Source organism: Berghia stephanieae, chromosome 13 (genome assembly GCF_034508935.2).
Source record: "Berghia stephanieae isolate SIO BIC M18660-M18661 chromosome 13, UCSD_Bste_1.3, whole genome shotgun sequence".
Lineage (NCBI taxonomy): Eukaryota > Metazoa > Mollusca > Gastropoda > Nudibranchia > Aeolidiidae > Berghia > Berghia stephanieae.
The window spans coordinates 29,315,760-29,338,963 of NC_088372.1; the positions used below are offsets into that span (position 1 = coordinate 29,315,760).

Sequence of the window (23,204 nt, forward strand, 5' to 3'; positions counted from 1 at the left end):
GTTTTTGCCATCCGCGTTTGTGAGTAATGCTCACTGAATTGTATTAACCCGACTATAAACGCTCATGGAAACACACAGTTTTGTTGGTCCGTTATACTTCCTGATGGCAATGTTAGGAGCTTCTTAGCAAAGCGCATACTATCTATATTATTTGAAAACATTAGAGAACCAATTTTCTCGTCTCATATCTTCAACAGATTAATTACTTTTACAGTGATATTTTGATCGAATAAGTCTTTTATAGATAGATAAACTCATTCAGAATTGATGCAATGTATTCTGATTTTTTAAAAACCGAAATGTTATAAGCTTTAGTTGGCTTCATGTGAATAGTCGCTTGATCTAATTTAATATATTGTTGAATATATTTGCCTCAAGAATATATATATATATATATATATATATATATATATATATATATATATATATATATATATATAATTTTGATATTTACCACAATGTTGGAGTCAGTCTACATCGATGTTTCAGGCCTTTTCAGCCATCGTCAGGACTGTATGTTACATGAGTTCTGCACAGTCCTGACGATGGCTGAAAAGGCCTGAAACATCGAAGTAGACTGACTCCAACATTGTGGTAAATATTAAAATAATAATTCGCTCCTTTGCTACATGTCGAGCACTTTTCGTACCATATTTGTATCCAACAAAATTCAATATATATATATATATATATATATATATATATATATATTCGTGAGAAATTGATTTACATGTCAGTGCTCGACAATTAAGGAGCGCGAATTATATGATAATAATAAATGGCATTTATATAGCGCTTTACCCCGTTGTCACAGGCTCTAAGCGCTTTACATTGATATAAAACAAAACATATTACAGTAAGACAAGTTTGTTGGAAACGTGATACGAATTCAATTTAACAACAACAAAATATGAAAATAGTATTGCAACATTATGACGTAAAAAGATAAAACTTTAAGCGAGATTTGAACGTTGTCAACGAATCCGAGCATCTCACGTGTGATGGGAGAGAGTTCCAAAAATGAGGGGGGGGGGGGGGGGGGAATTGAAAAGATTGTTCACCTATTTTACGCAATAGCTTAGGTCTGACAAGGATTGATTGGTCATTGCTTGACCTCAAGTTTCTATTAGGGACATATATGTTTAGAATGTCTTTAATATAGGAGGGACTGTTGGTACTCAAGGATTTGTATACAACAGTACAAATATTATAGGCAACTCTTTTTTCCACAGGAAGCCAATGTATCTCACGGAGAAGGAGAGTTGCTGACGCGTATTTTTTGTTATTGCGTACAATGAGTCTGGCTGCGTTATTTTGAGCAACCTGAAGTTTGCTAATTTATTATCTCACCCTTTAAAAAATATTTCACGACTACAAATTTGTTTCAGTAAATATATATATATATATATATATATATATATATATATATATATATATTATATATATATTTATATACATATATATATATATATATATATATATATATATATATATATATATATATATCAGTACACGCACAATGTAATGTCAAAACCATGGTTTCAATACTGGTAGCATCTACTATTATATTATTTGCGTCCCTATTTCTTTTTGGTGTGGTTGTGATTAGTTTTGTTATGTAAATTAATTGGGCGGTGATTAGTATTGTTATGTGGATTAATTGGAAGGTGATTAGTATTATTATGTGGATTAATTGAAAGGTGATTAGATTAGTATTGCTATATGGATTAAATGGAAGGTGATTAGTCTTGCTATGTGGATTATTTACAGGGTGATTAGCATTGTTATAATGTATCTAAACATTTTGCAAAAGACGTAATACATGGTCAATGAGATCTCTGGGTCTAAATCAAGAACTCAAAAACAAAAATCCTATTTAATCCTTCATCCTTTGATCTTGCATCTTATTGGTATTGCACCGTGTGTACTTGTTGCCAAGTCTGAAAACAGAACGCAATGGTGGACTCGATTTTGTGCGGCTATGTGTTCTAGTGGTATGACACTCGCTTTCGGATCGGAAGGTCCTGGGTTCGAGCCTCGCGCTCGGCGCATAGTTGAGTCCTCGGAAAAGGCTCTTTACTCACATTCTCTCACCGTACTCAGGTGTAAAATGAGTACCTGGCCGTTAACAGCGTTGTCTTTGTCCGAAAAATTGTAATATCGCCTAACAGGCGGCATGTCTCGCCCTACATGTTAAATGTTCCTGTTGACCAGGGACCCCTTGTAAAGCGCTTTGAGCAAATTTAGTGGATATTGCGCTATATAAAGCTCAAATTAAGAAGACACTATTTTGCGTTGGTTTGAGAGTATTTCCTTTACAACAATCAGCCCTTTACAAAATGAACTTTCAAGTCAAAATGTGTCTCACCATCACAGTAGAGCATTTATATAGCGCAATATCCACTAAACGTGCTCAAAGCGCTTTACAAGGGGTCCAGGTCAACAGCGACACTTAACATGTAGGACGGGACATGACGCCTGTTAGGCGATATTACATTTTTTTTCGGACAGGGACAACGCTGTTAACGGCCAGGTACTCATTTTATACCTGAGTACGGAGAAAGAAAGTGAGTAAAGAGCCTTTTCCAAGGGCTCAACTATGCACCGAGCGAGGCTCGAACCCACGAACTTCCAGTCCGAAGGCGAGTGTCATACCACAAGACAACATAGCTGCACAATCCTGTGATAAGTCGGGGTGAATCAGGTGACGAAAAGTTAGAATAAAACTACAAAAAGAAATAGTCAAAAGTGAATTTAACAGCTTCAAAAAATAAGAAATAAAGAACAAAATGCCAAATACAGAACTCATCGGGCTCCAAACTATTCTTCAGTCAAGAACAACAAAGAACAATGAAAACATAAATACATTTTCTAAAAATCCAGATTGAAAAACAAGAAGAAGAAAAAGAAGAAGAAGAAGAAGAAGAAGAAGAAGAAGAAGAAGAAGAAGAAGAAGAAGAAGAAGAAGAAGAAGAGAAGAAGAAGAAGAAGAAGAAAGAAGAAGAAGAAGAAGAAGAAGAAGAAGAAGAGAGAAGAAGGAAAAAGAAGAAGGAGAAAGAAGAAGAAAAAGAAGAAGAAGAAGAAGAAGAAGAAGAAGAAGAAGAAGAAGAAGAAGAAGAAGAAGAAGAAGAAGAAGAAGAAGAAGAAGAAGAAGAAGAAGAAGAAGAAAGAAGAAGAAGAAAGAAGAAGAAGAAGAAGAAGAAGAAAGAAAGAAGAAGAAAGAAGAAGGAAGAAGAAGAGAAGAAGAAGAAGAAGAGAGAGAGAGAAAACAAAATAAAATAAGAGAAACACGGTAAGTATTCATAGGAGCAGAGGATGGAGGCATAAGGTTTGGAAGAGTTGAGAAAGCTGAGGGGAAGAAATAGACAAGATGAAATATAGAAAAAGAAAACAAAGGAAGAAATTGAGACAGACGTCATTGAAGACAGATAATCGCAAATGAAAAAAAGATTCATATGAAGATATTTGCTCATAACTAATAATATTATTCTATGGTAAATGTCAGAAAATGACGAGTACATGATGCAAATAGAGATAAGGAAGAGAGGTGTTAATTGGAGAAAGCCGTGGTATGGGGGGTCCTAATTATCAGTATATCAGCCTCCATGGAACGACTATTTCTTAGTAAATACGTAATCATTGAATAATGATTTGAAACCGTTGAATAAAAATTGTATTCAACGATTGCAGGATATTTCCTCACATTTTATTTGTGTGTGATATCAAGTGTAAAAGACAGCTGATTGGCAAGTATACATAATCTTTTGGTGCGCATGAATACAAATCCAACGTTTTTCTTTTTTGAGTCAATTTGTCATTCAGGCAGATGGAGAAAAATACAAATTTTGGCGAATCGAAGTAGCTATAGACGTATCTAATAATATCTAATAATCTTACTTAGAGGTACTCGTCATTGTTTTATCGTGCAATAACACATACTCGCAAGCTCGTAGTGTTATTGGGCACGAAAAAAACCCCTCCTTTAATAAATACAAAGAAATAAAAGAATCGTATAGGGTCCTGTATTTATCTATATTCAATAAAGTAGTTCCCCCGTCACACAATCGGGTGTTAATGAGCTATGTACGCGCAGCAATACACGAGTAATGAGAGATGTTGACTCTGACATACACTGACGTTATCAAAGTACATTTTACAGATTCACTTGTTGACATAAGTTAAATAACTGTGACCCACGGTCTTAACCCCCCCCCCCCCCCTCCTTACCAACGATAGGAAAATCGCCACATTCGTTACGATAAAACCAACATTTTTCTTATTCAAAGTTCTTTTGTACATCATAATTTTTTTTTAAAAATGAACAATGTATTGTAGAGAATGTTTTGCTAAAGAAATTATGTATCGCAAAACTTACTGCATGTGTGTTTGAGTGATAAAAAAAGATAATTTTGTGTTAGTCGGGTGTAAATTTTTGGGAAAATCCTGAAAAGTAAGGAGAGAGTTAAACCAGTAATATGTCGAAGTAATTTTGATGCTAGAAAATCTATTCTTTATTCAAAATAGGAGTTTGGGATCGAAATTGTTCCGGACAGTCAACGTTAAATTTTTTTGTCAACAAGCAGATTTATACGAGTCACATTCACTCCCTTTATTTTTGTCTTGTCTCCAAGTCTCACTCACTCACAAATCCCATGACGATTCGTAACTTCTTAACAGAAGTTAGCTTCTATGAAACCTTTTTAAGCCATGTACATTCGGTAACGAATCATCTCGTGAATGACTTTTATATGCCCAAACATCTTCTTTGAGGCACTTCGCGTGGCTCGACGTGCCTGTAGAACTGTCCTGCTCAGGCTATCGCGTCGAGTATAGTGTCAAACAAGACAGTTTTCTGCGCTTCACAGTCATAGAAGAGTTCTTGTGGGCCTGTCCGAGCTTCTATTTCTTACAGGACGTCTTCGTTTGTGCGATGCTCCGTAAATGACACGCGTAGCAGTCTTCTATAACACTTGCTGCAAGTACTTACTGACAAATTTGAAAATTGTAAAACTACCTTTTATAGATAGTATGCAGATGACGTCACTCAGGCCTTTGTTATTGTTTTTGCCATCCGCGTTTGTGAGTCGTTCTCACTAAACTGTATTAACCAGACTATAAAAGTTCATGGTTACACAGAGTTTGTGTGTTGGTCCGTTATACTTCCGGATGGCAATGTTGTGAACTCCTTGGCCAAGCGCATTCTATCTATAGATTGATATACTTGAAAACCTTTTTTAAAAATATAAATTAAAGGTAATTCTATCACCCGATGAATAAAATGACTATTTAGCAAATCTGCTAGAGCACAATGTTGGTATCCATAATGATAAGCAATAAAACACTGTATGAAAAATGCAATGAAAGACTTATTCATTCAAATCCCGGAGGCAAGATGACGGCTTTTGGGGCATATACTCAGAAGAGATGTAAATATACTAGCTAATAAAGCCATGAATATTTTTTTTCACCCCATCCGGACAAGAGAAATATCAAGGTAGACCACCCACGTCAATTCACACTGTCCTCAATAGAGACCTTCAAAATAACAAAGTATTAAAATCAAAGGAAGACCTTACGAAATTAGCATCCACCGTGAACAGTGGAAGGAAATGACACGGATGAATTGAGAGACAACCGAGGCGTCCCGTTCTGATGATTAAGAAGCGAAAAGCCTTAAGTCAGTCATAATCATAGGTCATTTGATATTGGGAATCATCAACTTGACCCCTGTTGCCAGATTCACTTGCGCGGACCTACAAATCTTTGATGGCTCAAACGTTTTGTCTCGATCTATATTAATTTCCACAAGATACCAATAGTATAATAATTACATTAAATTATTAGAGAAGACCAAAGGCCGAAACGTCGTTGGTTTTGTGTTGTTCCCTTATATATCATAGTCACATTTACTCGCTTTTTTTACCTGGTTTACGCGGACATAATACCGTTTTGAGACGACAGGTTACAAAAAATATAAGATAATATACGCTTGGCTCAGACGCTCACAACATTGACATCCGGACGTATACCGGATCAACACACAGAACTCTGTGTAACCATGAACTTTTATTGTCTCGATAATACAGTTAAGTGAGAATTACTCATAAACGTGGATGGCAACAAACAATAACAAAGACCCGAATGACGCTAAGATCCAGTCGGAGAAGTGGAAAACACGACGAGTTGAAGACATGAAAGGGGAGAAAGACACATGGTGGTGATGGCGGGTGGTTATCAGTCTCATAAAGTCTAATTGGATTCAATAGTCTGACGTCACGTGGCCCAGCAACGGCGACCATCCTGGTTCTAAACAAAGAAAATCGATATTTTTTATTCTTCATGCTGGCTAGAACTTTTCACATGTCTTGTGATCAGAATTATAAAAGTCAAAACATGATCAGAATTTATATGGGTTTTTTTTTTCCTTCTGGATACGCTTTTATGCTCGTTGGAGAAGTATTTCATAAGGGCGTCCGCCATTGTTCCGATACTTTAGAGCCAGTTACTAAGTTACCATGCGTCAATACGAGGGAAGTGACGTTACGACTGTTGAAGCGTATTATCCCGTTAGACAATAGTGTTAATGGGCTATTTGGGCGTGACTATACCTATAATATAATGGTCGTAAATGATACTGATATAATATGACTTACTGACGTACTGACCTCAATAGGATTCATAGTCGTAACGCATTCTTCCTAATGACGCATGGAATACTTTATAAACACTGGCATCAAACTATGAATACAATAGCGGCGACCCTTATAATTTCCTCCGGGAGCATAAAAGTGTATCCAGAGAACATAAAACATTATAAATATGATCTTATTTTGACTTTTACACATTCTGATCACAAGACATATGAAAGGTTGTAGCCAGCTTGAAGAATAAAAAGTAATGATTTTCTTTGTTTAGAACCAACATGGCCGCCGTTTCCGGGCGGAGTGACATCAGACTACTGAATCCAATTACTGAGTATATATTCAAAGAAAAGTTGCCATCTTGCAACTAGGATATGAATAGGAATTGGACTTTCTTTGATAATACGACATACGAGTATAATGAAATATCGTTACATAGTGGGCATGATCTATATTACATTTCCATGTGCTCGAGGTCATTGGTCACATTGGAATATGTGCTCAGGGTGACCCACATAGTGAAAAGTGTTCACAGTTTTTTAAATATCTAAAATCACGATTGGTCATTTGTTCAGCTTGACACATGGGCATGTTTACAACTTTCATAAACAAAGCAGCGGGTTTACATTTGTTGAGAAATATCCAATCTTTGGACAGCACAAATCATGTGATTGATGATTTGGTTGGACGAAAACATGAATATAGATCGCATCCATTAAGATCATTGCAAATACTCTTCAATGGTCGTAACGTCACTTCCTTCCTAATGACGCATGGTAACTTAGTAACACTGGCTCTAAACTATTGGAACAATGGCGGACGCCCGTATGAAATATTTCTCCGGCGAGCATAAAGGGGTATCCAGAGGAAAAAAAACACACTCTAAATTTGATCATGTTTTGACTTTTACACATTCTGATCACAAGGCATATTAGACGTTATAGCCAGCAAGAAAAATAAAAAGTAATAATGATTTTCTTTCTTTAGAACCAAGATGGCCGCCGTTGCCGGGTGGCGTGACATCACACTATTGAATCGTATTTAAAAGATTCACATGATGACTTCAGATGTAAAGTACATTTTGAGAGTAAGTAAATGTCAGGATGATATTGCAAGTTGTGTAGGTGGGGAAAATACGAGTGGAAGTGTTGGAAATTGGAGAAAACATGAAATGGAGAAGGGATGGAGGTGGTGGAAGAATAGATAATATGCGCTTGGCTAAGAAGCTCACAACATTGCCATCGGGAAGTATAACGGACCAACGCACAAAACTATGTGTAACCACGAACTTTTATAGTCTGGATAATACAGTTAAGTGAGAATTGGATTCAATAGTCTGATGTCACATCGCCCAGCAACGGAGGCCAGCTTGGTTCTAAACAAAGAAAATCGATATTCTTCATGCTGCCTTGAACTTTTCATATGTCTTGTGATCAGAATGTGTAAAAGTGAAAACATGATCAGATTCATAATGTTTTTTTCCCTCTGTATACGCTTTTATGCTCGTCGGGGAAATATTTCATAAGGGCATCCGCCATTGCTCCGATAGTTTAGAGCCAGTTACAAAGTTACCATGCGTCATTACGAGGGAAGTGACGTTACGACCGTTGAAGCGTATTACTCATTAACGTGGATGCCAAAAAAAACCCCAACAAAACAATAACAAAGACCCCAGTGACGTCAACTTCGTTCTATCTATAGGCATACAAACGTGTGTAGTAATCTATCTGTCTATTAGTAGTTTCCCCGCCACATAATTTAGCGTGAATAATAATAGACTTTGTCAATAGACAGAACGAAGTTGACGTCACTCGGGTCTTTGTTATTGATTTTTGCCATCCTCGTTTGTGTGTAAAACACACCTAACTGTATTATCCAGACTATAAAAGTTCATGGTTACACATTGTTTTGTGTGCTGGTCCGTTATACTTCCGGATGGCAATGTTGTGAGCTTCTTAGCCAAGCACATTTCCGCCATCCGGAAGTATAACGGACCAACACACAAAACTCTGTGTAACCATGAACTTTTATAGATAGAATGCGCTTGGCCAAGGAGTTCACAACATTGCCATCCGGAAGTATAACGGACCAACACACAAACTCTGTGTAACCATAAACTTTTATAGTCTGGTTAATACAGTTTAGTGAGAACAACTCACAAACGCGGATGGCAAAAACAATAACAAAGGCCTGAGTAACGTCATCTTCGAACTATCTATGCTCTGGATAATACAGTTCAGTGAAAATTGCTCATAAAAGTGTATGACAAAAAAAAAAAAAAAAAACAATAACAGAGACCTGAGTGACGTCAACTTGATACTATCTTTCCAATGTGCAATAAATACCATTGACTATGAGGTAACACCTACAATAATATGAAAGATCAAAACGCAAATTAAATAGACTCTCTTGTTGTTGTTGACGATAATATATCTAGATCTACATCATAAAACCAGATCATTGCAAATATACAAGAGTCACATTTAATTTGGACTTTAGCTACAATAAATACATCCTGGGAGAAATTAATGTCAGAATGATAATAATTCACGCTGAGTAGGTGGGGAAAAGATGAGTGGAAGATGTAGTAATGGGAGATAACAGGGGTTGGAGCGGAAGAAAGGGGTGGGAGTGGAAGGATATATGCATATAGATAGAATGCGCTTGGCCAAGGAGTTCACAACATTGCCATCCGGAAGTATAACGGACCAACACACAAACTCTGTGTAACCATGAACTTTTATAGTCTGGTTAATACAGTTTAGTGAGAACAACTCACAAACGCGGATGGCAAAAAACAATAACAAAGGCCTGAGTGACGTCATCTGCATACCATATATATATACATTAGTGTGGGGTAATCTGTTAATTAGTGGAGTCATCTGCCAGACAAACAGTGTCAATAGGCTGTGTGACAATCTAGTGTTAATGGGTCATCATTATAGTGTGCAATGAATACAATAGGCTTCAACAGTTGTGACGTCACTTCCCTCGTAATGACGCATAGTAACTTAGTAACTATTATCTTTTGTGAAAAAACGTAGCAGTGGCAGTGCAAGCATCCGGCTTTTCCTATAAATAGATGTTGACGCTTTATGATATTATGAAAACAATGATATGTAATTCTCTTTATCAAATCGTGAAATTCTTGAACCAATCATTGTTAAATAGAATAGATTTTCGGAATGAAGCAATGTATGTATGTGAAGCTATTTGAGGGGTATAACAATAATGGTAATATTCTTGAGCTTAGAAAAGCTTGGGAGAAAGATCAACTCATATTTCTCAGATCTACTAGTTCAAGTTTTTAAAACAACCATGACCCATAATAAGTATCAGAATATTACAAATACTGTTATTTAATAGTGAGAGATAGATAGATAGATAGATAGATAGATAGATAGATAGAGAGAGAGAGAGTGAGAGAGAGAGAGATAGAGGCGGGTGGGGGTGGAAGAAGGAATGTAGGGGGTGGAGGTAACTGGAGGAACTGTATGGTGGAAAATAGACAGGAAATAGGAATAGAGTGTGTGAGACATACAATATTATAAAGTCATTTTTTTGAGATATCGTTTGAAAATCAAAAAATATTACAAATATTTCTTTAAGATTGAATGAAAAAAAAAAAGAAAGAAATAAAGAAAGAGAGTTTGAGAGAGAGATAGATAGAGAGAGAGAGAGAGAGAGAGAGAGAGAGAGAGAGAGAGAGAGAGAGGAGAGAGAGAGAGAGAGAGAGAGAGAGAGAGAGAGAGAGAGAGAGATATTGGAAAGGAAGGAAGGGAGGTAAGTGGAGGAACTATAAGATAGAGAGAAAGACAAAGAATGAGATGGGAGTCCAAGGGACAGACATTATTGTGATGAAATCTGTTTCGAAAAGCAGTTTGAACATCAGACGATCAAGTATGAAATGTTTTCGTGGGCCCAATTAATGATGTTATCTTTTTGGAGACGGTTTAATGTCACATTTTACAAATATTGCTTTAAAGAGATTGAGAGAAAAAAAAAAGAAAGAAAGAAAGAGAGAGAGAGAGAGAGAGAGAGAGAGAGAGAGAAGATATAGCGCAATATCCACTAAACGTGACCAGGGCGCTTTACAAAGGGTCGAGTAGTATGACACTTGCCATCGGATCGGAAGGCCCTGTGTTCGAGCCTCAGTAAGTGCATATTTGAGTCCTTAGAAAAGGGTTTTTACTCACATTTTCACACCGTAATAGATGTAAAATGAGTACCTGGCCGTTAACAGAGAGAGAGAGAGAGAGAGAGAGAGAGAGAGAGAGAGGGTGGGGGAGGTACAGGGAAGAACTTTTTGATAGAGAAAAATGCAGAGAATGAAAATGGAGTCAATGAGAAATAAATAAATAAATTATTGTGAAGTTATATTGTTTGAAAAGCGATCTAAATATAGGACGACCAAGTGTTAACGTTTCTGTCGGCCCAATAAAATACAATTACCATTGAATGCAAACTGACTCTAATTTAGTCCTTGAACTTTTCAAAAACCATTGAACACGAGATTGAGGACGCATCAGTATTCACAAGTTGTCAAGAGTCGTTAGGGCTGATTGTTTAATGACTTCTCAACCCCAACCCTCCCCACTTTCCTCTCTCAGCCGTCTCCACTTCATGAGCTCCTAGTTAAAGCTATAGATAGAATGCGCTTGGCCAAGGAGTTCACAACATTACCATCCGGAAGTATAACGGACCAACACACAAACGCTGTGTAACCATGAACTTTTATAGTCTGGTTAATACAATTTAGTGAGAACAACTCACAAACGCGGATGGCAAAAACAATAACAAAGGCCTGAGTGACATCATCTGCATACTATCTATAGATAGTTCGAAGATAACGTCACTCGGGTCTTTTTTATTGTATTTTGCCATCCGCGTTTATGAGTAATGCTCACTGAACTGTATTAACCCGACTATAAACGTTCATGGATACACACAGTTTTGTGTGTTAGTCCGTTATACTTCCAGATGGCAATGTTATGAGCTTCTTAGCCAAGCGCATACTATCGATAGATAGTTCGAAGATGACGTCACTCAGGCCTTTGTTATTGTTTTTGCCATCCGCGTTTGTGAGTTGTTCTCACTAAACTGCATTAACCGGACTATAAAAGTTCATGGTTACACAGAGTTTGTGTGTTGGTCCGTTATACTTCCGGATGGCAATGTTGTGAACTCCTTGGCCAACCGCATTCTATCTATAGGTAGAATAAAGTGACGTCACTCGGGTCTTTGTTATTGTTTTTTTTAATGTTTTTTTTTTTTGGGCCACACGTGTTTATGAGTAATTCTCACTAAGCTGTTTTAACCAGACTATAAACGTTTACGGTTACATGTAGTTTTGTGTGTTGATCCGTTATACATCTGGATGGCAATGTTGGCGACGAGCCGTGAAAATGACCAAAATTTACGTCAAAATACAAGTCTTTGACGCAAAAGAAAACAAATTGTGAGTTTTATTCAGTATAGTTCAACTAATGGAATCATGTATATCCTTGAGCTCTACTAACGACAACTTACTGGACGCTGCACAAATCTTAAAAATGACGCCAAACAAGAGATAGAACGAAAATGAAGTCACTCCAGTCTTTGTTATTATTTTTTGCCATCCACATTTGTGTATTAACCTATTAACGATAAAAGATCATGGATACACACAGTTTTGTGTGTTGATCCGTTATACTTCCAGATGGCAATGTTGTGAGCTTCTTAGCCAAGCGCATACTATCTATATCTAGTCCTAGAGGGTTCTCGTGTTACCGATGGCTACACTCAAACTAAAACAAAACAACATCCAAAATAAAACAAGCCCATAATACGCTTCAACAGTCGTAACGTCACTTCCCTCGTAATGACGCATGGTAACTTAGGAATTTGCTCTAAACTATCGGAACAATGGCGGACGCCCTTATGAAATATTTCTCCGACGAGCATAAAAGCGTATCCAGAGGGGAAAAAAAAACATTGTAAATCTGATCATGTTGGCTTTCTGATCACAAGACAAGACATATGAAAAGTTCAAGACATGATGAAGAATAAAAAGAACCGATTTACTTTGTTTAGAACCACGATGGCCGCCGTTGCTGGGCGACGTGAGATCAAACTATTGAATCCAATTCGATTCAATAGTCTGATGTCACGTCGCCCAGCAACAGCGGCCATGTTGGTTCTAAACAAAGAAAATCATTACTTTTTATTCTTCCTGCTGGCTAGAACTTTTCATTCCCTTTTCATATGCCTTGTGATCAGAATGTGTAAAAGTCAAAACATGATCAAATTTATGGGGGTTTTTTCCTCTGGAAACGCTTTTATGCTCGCCGGAGAAATATTTCATACGGGCGTCCGCCATTGTTCCGATAGTTTAGAGCCAGTGTTACTAAGTTACCATGCGTCATATAGGAAGGAAGTGACGTTACGACTGTTGAAGAGTATTGAGGTCGGTTATGAGACCTGCTATTATGTACACGTAAAATTTAGGATAAGCGTATAATATGGGTTATTGGGAACAGTGGCTATAATGACGGTCTCTGGAAAAACATATATTTAAAAATTTGGCCAGAAAACTCGTCCTTGAAATATCGATCTATTTAAATGACTCATCTTGGCAAAACTCTCAAACCCGGGACTTCTATATCTAATAGCTATGGTAATAGGCTTCAACAGCCATTATGTCACTTCCCTCGTATTGACGCATGTTGGTAACTTAGTAACTGGCTCTAAACTATCGGAACAATGGCGGACGCCCTTATGAAATATTTCTCCGACGAGCATAAAAGCGTATTCAGAGGGGAAAAAAACCCATTTTTAATCTGATTATGTTTTGACTTTTACACATTCTGATCACAAAACTCTAGCCAGCATAAAGAATAAAAAGTGCCGATTTTCTTTGTTCAGAACCACCCTGCTCGCCATTGCTGGGCGACGTGACATCAGACTATTGAATCCAATTAACCAGTCGATTTTTGATCAATCAAAACATGGAATTTGTGACACACTTTCTTACGTCCTCGGACATATAAAATAATAGGTTGTTTATAAAAAATAATGTGAATGAATTCGACCTTTCTCTGATCATTGTTATTGTTTTCATACCGCCAAAATGGGTGACCATTTATCACACGATTTTCTCGATCATATAATAAATGTTTAAGTTTACACATCGATTTTTATGTTGGTTTTATTCATCAATCGGTAGAACAGTGGATATTTTACTTAGACACGACATACCATCGATACGTCTTCTACTCGTATTTTATTCATTGTATCAGTAAGCCTTGCGCGCATCATACACGCGGAGCACACCCACCTCGCTGTCTCGCCTGGCACGCGACAATAGCATTGCGGTTAAGAGAAGTGAGAGCTCTTGGTAACTACGTTACCCTACACACTCTTTGGTAAAACATGTGTAGTTAGCTATGTTTACCAATCACTGTCATTGTTCACATGATAACGACTGTCCGAGAGGCGTGGTTATCTCAGTATCTATTGTCTAATGATATTGCTTGAGATGTTTGCTTGATAAAAATTTACACTATTATTATCAATTCATTAATTTCATAATAGACTCTATGCAAAATTCTAAACTGCCGTAATATTTCCAATATCTAAATTTGAAATTCACTTTTTTTTAAAAAAGCTTTTATGTAGCGCAACAACGTGCCTAAAGCCCTTTACAAGGGGTACCCTAGCCAACAGTAACACTTAACATGTAGGACGAGACATGACGCCTATTATGCGATATTACAGTTTTTTCGGAACACATTTTACATCTGAGTACGGTGAGAGAGTGTACGAGTAAAGAGCCTTTTTTTTCGAAGACTCAACGATGCGCCGCCCTGAGCGGGACACGAACCCAGGACTTTCCAATCCGAAGGCGAGTGTCATACCACTTGACCACATAGCCGCACATTTTAAGAATCGGCATCATCCTAATACGGATGCCTTTTCTCTGTATGAGTTTGTGTATCTCGCATATAGTCACTAAAACCGTAACAGCTCTAGAGAAGGAACGAAGTTGACGTCACTCAGCTCTTTCTTTAGAATAGTTCTCACTAAATGGTATTAATCAGACAGACTATAAAAAAACGTTTAGGGCTACACATAGTTTTGTGTGTAGGTACGTTGTATTCGGCTGGCGGATTTTGTGAGTTTTTAGCATCAATAGAAATGAATGGAAACTCGTTAAAATAATGATTATCTTCAATACAAAAGAAGACTATATTTCTCCCTGCCTTCCCTTTGGTAAATGGTGCTTAACGTCTTTCCATTTTCAATACAAAAAAAAACACTACATGACTCGAAACATCAAAGGCAGACCGGGCAGAATAAAATGTAAACAAACGAAATCGATCAGAGGGAGAATTTGATAGCAGGAGAGGGACTCACTCCGTCTTTAAATCGTATTCACTTCCCAGATATTTTGTTTAACGACACGATGAAAAATCGGACACTGCGATATAAAGGATTTCCGGTAGAGCCTAAAATGGCGGTGGCCTAGTTAGTTGTCGATAATAGAGTATATACATATAGTATGCAGATGACGTCACTCAGGCCTTTGTTATTGTTTTTGCCATCCGCGTTTGTGAGTTGTTCTCACTAAACTGTATTAACCAGACTATAAAAGTTCATGGTTACACAGAGTTTGTGTGTTGGTCCGTTATACTTCCGGATGGCAATGTTGTGAACTCCTTGGCCAAGCGCATTCTATCTATCCATAGCTTTATAATCATACCCCTCTCGTCGCTAATGATTTTCTCATTACGCGACAATCGATTAAATCAAGAAATAAAACAATGATAATGAGTAGCTTCATGGTGCTTTCCATATTTCATACGAGGTCAATTGATGATATCATCATCATCATCTAGTCAGCTGATCCTGCGTAGGACGTTGCTTCCCGAACTTTCTTGCGAAACAGATTACGGTTTTCCGCCAGTCTACTTGCTTGAGTTGCTGTCATTCCCAGCCATTCACATATATCTTGTTCCCAGCTTCTTGTTGGTCTACCTCTTCCTCTCTTGCCGTCTACCCTTGTCTGCAGAATGTGCTTTTCTAATGATTCGTGGCGAGTCGTGTGGCCAAAATAGTTCAGTTTCAATTTCTTTATAGTTTGAAGAAGAATTGGTGATTTTATTCCGATCCTTATCAGGACTTCTTTGTTTGTTTGTTTTTCAGTCCATGATATTCTGAGTATTTTTCTGTAGCATGCCACTTCAAAAGCTGTGATCTTTGTGCTCTTTGCTTTGATGATATACGTTTAGGTAAAATACTTATAACATCCACCAGCCGGATATGACCTACCTACACACAAAACTATTTATAGTTGATTGATATAATTTAGTGAGAACTTATCATTAAAATGGCTGTTTAAAAACATTAACAAAGAGCTGAGTAACGTCAATTCCATTCCATTTATAGGTCGGTACTCTAAAATGAAAAACAAAACAAAAATTAAAATAAATAAATAAAAAACGCGCATTAAAAAATTTGGTCAGAAAACCCCTTCTCCAAATATCAAACAATGAAAATGACCTCCATCTTGACAAAAAATCTCAAACTTGGGACTTCGTAGATGCCTCATTATATTCTTCATTACCGCGAATAAGTGACCTGAAATCATTTTGTCATGTTCATACAGTTCATTCAAGTCATCATATTATGTGACTCCAGAGTCTGAAACCAAGATCTCTCTACATACCCGAAATTTCTAGATTCGGATGAAGCCGAATTAATAACTGAAGAACTAAGAAAAACTGCAGTACCCTCCGTACTAAATTCTCCACAATAATATCTTGACAGCCTCAAAACTCTGGCCCAGATCCGTTACCAATGGAAACAATTAACAACATAGATGGAGAGAAAAGCTATAGATAGTTCGAAGATGACGTAACTCACGTCTTTGTTATTGTTTTTTGCAATCGGCGTTTATGAGTAATGCTCACTGAACTTTATTAACCTGACTATAAACGTTCATGGATACACACAGTTTTGTGTGTTGGTCCGTTATACTTCCGGATGGCAATGTTATGAGCTTCTTAGCCAAGCGCATACTATCTATACTCATCGAGGTTTTTAAAAAATATCTGTGACTGAATCACACAATTCTCGGCAAGCGTCATTCAGACTGCGAGGCTTACTACTTCTTACTTAATCAAGTATTTCGTGAAAAGATTATGTTTTTAGGCCAGTTTTGAAAATATCTATAGTAGTGTTCGAAAATCTTACAGACAATCCATATCGTGGGTCCAAATTTCATAAGAGACACCTGTCATCAAAGAAACACAGTTTAGTTTGTTTTGTTTTTAAGGGTTTTCCGGCGCTTGCAACACATTTAGGTTATATCAGCGCCAGTAAAAAGGAAGAAAATGGGATAGTAAAAAGTTCTAGAATTACAATTAAAGCACCCAAGAGAAAGTAAGTAAGGGGAACTGGGAAGAAATAGGAATCAGATGTAGATTCCAAGAGCATACCACCAAAGTACTTAGTTTGAGATCACCTATTAGTCTCATTCGGACACAAGCACAGAATCCAACAAAGAGGAATACACTCAAATGCTTACATTATACATTCAAAATAACAAAAAGAATAATACATAACAGAGAGATGATTTACAAGGAAAAAAAATATCATCTCCCAAAACAATAACTATCCATCTGACTGTTTCCCTCCCAGTCAGGACTCTGAGGTGCTAACAATTTTAAGCCGTAGGATCTAAGATTTCTCAGAGGTACATACTGCTGGAGTAAGAGTTGAATGAAGAGGGTTGAGTGATGGGCAGAAGACTAAAAAACCACTCAATTTTAGCCCTGACTGGCAGCCAGTAGAGGGTTCGAAGCATAACCTTCCTCTTTTCGGGTTCAAAACTCATTGGAAGTGTGTAACCAGTACTCCGGACAATGTATAAACACCGTATAGGATTTTTTTTCTTCTCTAAAATGCCTGCATTTATTGATTTCCTCAAAGATATTTCAGGATGTTTCACACTAAATGTAGCTACGATAGATGATATATATATATATTTTTTTTTAATTGCAATTTTTTGAAAACCTCTCTTCATAATCTTAAAGCAACTAAAAATAAAACTTACCGGCAAAAGCCAGGTTAAGGATGAAGACATGCATCCGCTTCCGCCTGTTTTTGGACAACAATATGGAGACGATGACGAGACTGTTTCCGGTGACGATGAGGATGAAGAGAATATATAGGAAGGTCAGCTGTTCTTCCTGCCAAAGAAAAAATGCAAAAACGATCAATAATTTTTGACCAATCAAAACGCGGGATTTGTGACACACCCTCAAATATAGCTGGTTGTTTACCAAAAAAAAAAATAGAATGAAGGAAGTTAACATTATTCTGTATAAACGTTAAAGGTTACACATATAGATAGTATGCGCTTGGCCAAGAAGCTCACAACATTACCATCCGGTAGTATAACGGACCAACACATAAAACTATGTGTTACCTTAAACGTTTATAGTCTGGTTAATACAGTTTAGTGAGAATTACTCATGAACGCGGATGACAAAAAACAATAACAAAGACACGAGTGACGTCAACTTCGATCTATCTATAAACGTTAAAGGTTACACATATTATACGAGTAGATTTTAGTGATTGTACGAGTGGTCTAGTGAGTAGAACTAGTGAGTATTTCACTTAAGCGCAAACCATCTATGGCAACATCGTCAGTTTTTAGTCATTTAACCCAGAAACTGATAAAAACAAATGTTATTATTAGTTGTTTTTTTAATGACTTAGTATTTTAGTTTATTATTGTGGCGAATTTAACGAAAACGGCCTTTTGGCACAACCTCTTATATAAAAAGAGAACGTGTGTGTGTGTGTGTGTGTGTGTGTGTGTGTGTAAGAGAGCGAGAGATAGGGGGAAACAGAGATAGGTATTGAAAGAGAAAGAGAGAAAATATTGAGAGAGAAAGATAGATAGCTAGAGAGAGAGAGAGAGAGAGAGAGAGAGAGAGAGAGAGAGAGTTGGAGAGAGAGAAGAGAAGAGAGAGAGTGTTGGAGAGAGAGAAGAGAAGAGAGAGAGAGAGTGTTGGAGAGAGAGAGAGAGAGAGAGAGAGAGAGAGAGAGAGAGAGAGAGACCAATACCAATAATGCCACTCAAAGTTTTGTAATAAGATTCCATAAAATCTAGAAAATAGAGCAATTATCAGGAAGAAAGATCCACCAAGAATGACAACAAAACGAAAAAAAAAAAGAAAGAAAGAAAGACAAGGAATGAAAGAAGGAACAAAACCACGAAAAATAAAAACCCGTTTTAATCAGAATTCCGGTCTTACATTTATTTTACACCATAAAAGCCAATTCCCTTGTGTAAGGAATGCTTCGGAATGTGACAAATCTGGAATGATGGAACTCTTTTGAGTTCTTTGTCTCTCAAGACAGATGCTTTTATGTATTGGAAACTGTTCTTGGAGACTAAATGGACAGGGGCAGATTACTGCTATTGTAGCTCCCTACTCCTACCCTCATCCCAATAACATTGGGACATCAAGTAAATCAATTTTATTTCATTACAAATGGAACCCCCCCCCCCCCCCCCCTCCTCCTCCTTCCAACCAAGATTTGCGGGTAGATAAAGGCTTGTTACACACAGACACTTACTTATTTTAATGTCATCCCACCCAATCCGAACTAGTTGCAGCTTCATGTAGTAATGAAGATTGACGCAACTAGGTTTATTTTATTATACTGTCGGTGGAAATTAAGATAGATGAAGACGGATCTTTTGAGCCATAATAAATCAAATTCAGTAAAGTAATAAATTATGCTGGTGCGCGCAAATGAATCTAGCAACTCTTCTCCACTGAAAACATTTTTTAAAAAGACAAAAAAAAAAAAAAAAAACCAACAACAACAACAAAAAACATGAAGTAGGTTTTGACATCAACACATTACAAATGTAAAAGGCATTTATTTATTTTAATATAATCATTTATTATACTGTCGTGCAAATTAAGAGAGAGAGAGATTAATATTTTAGCCATGAAAGATCAAAATCAGTACAGTAATCAGTTGGATGGTGAAAAGGTTTGAACTGAGATATTGCCAAGTTTAATTAGAAGGTGAATTTTTAGCCAAAATGAACTCTGGTCATAAATGATTAAATCAACCCTTTTTGTACATCTTCGGGAAATATCAAAGCTTAATTTCACTTTTAAATATTTTTTACCGCTAGTCAAGATGAAAAAGTATGAAATTTGAGAAAAGTTGCTGGATACCTTTCCCATACATTTGATCGACCATAACTTCGTGAAAAATCACCCGATTTACTTCAAATAATGATTAAATGCTCTGGGTAGCATATTCTTTCAGAAAATGCAAATCCAAAATTGTCACCTTCCGACTGATCATGTCGTGCACTGACACATATATGGGTACGCGCTATGAATCTGGCACATCTCCACATCTCCACATTAACAACATAATTTAGGTGTTGACGTTTAATACGGATAGGCACTATTTTATTTCGATAATTTTATTATCATGAAAATTAAGTTAGACAAGGAGGAATTTTTTGAACGATCAACGGTCAAAATCGGTGCGGTAATATAGAAGGAATAAAATGGACGTCAATCAGCTCTTTGTTATTGTTTTTAGACAGCCAATTTGATAATTATTTCTCAATAAATTTAACAATCTGGCGATAAATGTTTAAGGTTACACATAGTTTTGGGTGTATATACGCTACATCCGGCTGGCGATGTTGTTAGTATTTTACATTAATGTATAAGATCAATAGTCTGTAGGTGCGCGCAAAAGTAGGCCAGTCCTTTTTATCATAGATTTTGCTCGCCAAGAAGACCAAAACAAAGTCATAAGCCCATGAAGACAAAATGAGTTCATCCCGTTTTCTACAACGTTAAATGATCATTAACGAACGATATTTGATGGCCTTTGAATGGGTATCTAGTTTATCGCAAACTACTATCCGCCAGTTTCAAGTAAACCAGATAATTAATCACTGACTGATGGAATAAGATATAAGGGGATGGGGGGGGGGAGGGAGGGGGAGTATAAATTACACCCCTCCGCACCTTATTGATAGATGTCGCCGAGTAGGTTTTCAATTAACTAATATAGATAAAATAAAATAAGTAAAATTCACCCTTTTTTATCACATAGGAGAAATTTGTCTCTAGGGTCTATTCCAATGGAAGACTGGAATAACCCAGGCGTCAGCCTCTGTGCAGTGCCGCAAATTGAGCTTGGGCTCAAGGCCGCACGGCGCAGCGGCGGGTGACCGTATCGATGAGCAACGTTGCACCCCAAACAAATAATCGTCGGATGTCAACAGGAATCGTCCATGTCGTCTACAGTGAACAAATTGGTTAAAAGTCGAAAGTGACTGAAGTGGACCTGGAATCTTCTAAGTCACAATGCAATGCTTTAACTACTCGGCCACTTCGATTTAGGTGTAGAGTTTCCAAAACAAAACAAAAAACACACACGAGGGTAACGATACCCGTCCCTTTGCATGCAGAGTGAAAGCTTGCCAAGGAAGTACCATAGAAAAGCAATTAATTTACATTCAGAATGTAACAAATGGGGAATAAAAAGAACCATTTTATCTCTCTTTCTTTCTGAATACAGATGCTTTTATAATATTGGATATGGTTTTCTTCGACGGTAGCTGGACAGAGGCAGACTACTAAATTATAGCTAGTAAAAATAATGCTCCTAACTCCTAGCCCCCCCCCCCCCCTACCATCCCAATACCAATGTAGTAATTCTAGCACCTGTTTTGGACATCAAGGCGTCAAAAAATAGTTCTTTAAAAGCCGTATGGCCCATAAAGATAGTATTCGTCCCGTTTTCTACAGCGTAAAATGGACAGTAGTAATTGTTTACTACCATGTGGATTGGAGTCTATACTGAACAGCAAAATAACTGCACTACTTTTTGGAACCGCCATAATTCATTAGAGATATCAATACCCAACAAATAAAGTACACCATGAAAAACTATATAATTCTCTAAATCCAACAAGTTATGACATGATAAACACCTTTGACCCATAAGCGTTTCATATTCACCTAATAAAATGAAGTATCAAAATGCCACATTAGACTATTTTAATATTCTGCTATTTAATTATTGTTTATTTTTTTCTGGTGTCGTGCAACAACGTGACGTCAGGGGAATGAAAGTTAAAGCACAAGATTATCACTGTTTTGAACGGATAGCTTCTTCTATAGCTTCTTCTATAGCTTCTTAGACACAACATCCAATATTATATTTAAGAAACTAGGGAGCAAAAGGCCTAAGGTTCGATCCCCAGTCTAGGTAGACTGATTTTTTGGGATAATTTTTTTTCTTGTATTTTTCTTTATTGTTTTGTCTGGCACCTTTCATAAAAACTTGTTCAGACCAATATTTTTTTTCACCGTTTCAATTTTTCAACTTGATTCTCAGCTATTTCTTATACCGTCCGTTTTACCCTTGTAATGGTGACAAAATCACCAGGCGCAGAAAGTGACGATGGGTTGGCCATACCCTGCGGAAGGAGCCCTGTAATATAACCAAGCTGGCACTCGAATGGAATGGAACCAACAGGACAAAAGTAAACAAAGTAGTCCAAAACAGACTTTGGAGGAGAAGTTTTCACCGAGATGTGTGGGTCTCCAATTTTACCTGGAGTGAGGCACAGGTCTGTGCCAAGGACAGATGAAGATGGAAGAGTGCTGTTGAGGCCCTATGCTTCGCCAGGAGCCAAGTGGCATATGTCAATGGTGACAAAATTAATCGGCTAACCCTTTCTTTTCCTGCTATTTTCAGAATGTTCCCCAAATTTCACATCACCCAACACAGACATAGTTTTTTCTTACTCAATCAGAAAAGCAACAAATACATTCTATACATAATATTGATCAGCAAAATGAACTCTACAACACATTGTCACGTTTTTATAACTATAATAAAAGATTTTTCTCTAAATTGTGTGATTTACAAAATAAATCTGAATTATAAAAGTACTGGTTGGATCGTAACGAAATTGACGATTTTCCTGTGGTTGGTAAGGAGAGGGTTAATCAATATCAAAGGAACCAAGTCGTGGGACTACACATCTCTGGTAGGCCAAGTCGCCATATAGGTAACCATTTTGGGTGCTTCCACTTCATATAGTTTGTTTGGTGCAGTGAAAAAAAAAAACACCAATGAGAGTGTCAACGAGAAACCTGGGCGAGGAAGGAAAAATGCCAAATAAAAATATAGAAAACGTTATTCGTGAACGTATCCATTGTGATCAGAGAGATGAATGGCGCACCATGATCACCTATGTCTGGCACAGACTTGGTACTTGAAGAAGAAGAAGAAGAATCCATTGTGACCCTTTCAGTTTAACAAGAGCAATGGCCGGCCAACGAGCTAAAAATATATCAGCCTGTCAGGAGACGCTCAGAAGAGGACGAGTTAAAATGCCGAAAACCATTATATAGTGTCGGATATGTTTTGACCATGAAGCGCCGACGGCTTTGCTTTGAGGTCGTGCAACTCTGTTTTGTTTCGATACTGAAAATTCTGCAAAAGTGT

The 23,204-nt window shown here is 37.2% G+C and overlaps 1 protein-coding gene across 1 annotated transcript in view; it reads right to left on the reverse strand.

The window, feature by feature from the left end:
* LOC144958699 (cardioacceleratory peptide receptor-like) overlaps positions 1-23,204 on the reverse strand; it is a 200,765-nt gene that overhangs the window by 84,071 nt on the left and 93,490 nt on the right. Inside the window, exon 3 of the mRNA XM_078890842.1 lies at positions 17,737-17,872. Within this exon, the coding sequence (XP_078746968.1) occupies positions 17,737-17,872 (136 nt within the window). The remainder of the gene's footprint in view (positions 1-17,736; positions 17,873-23,204) is intronic.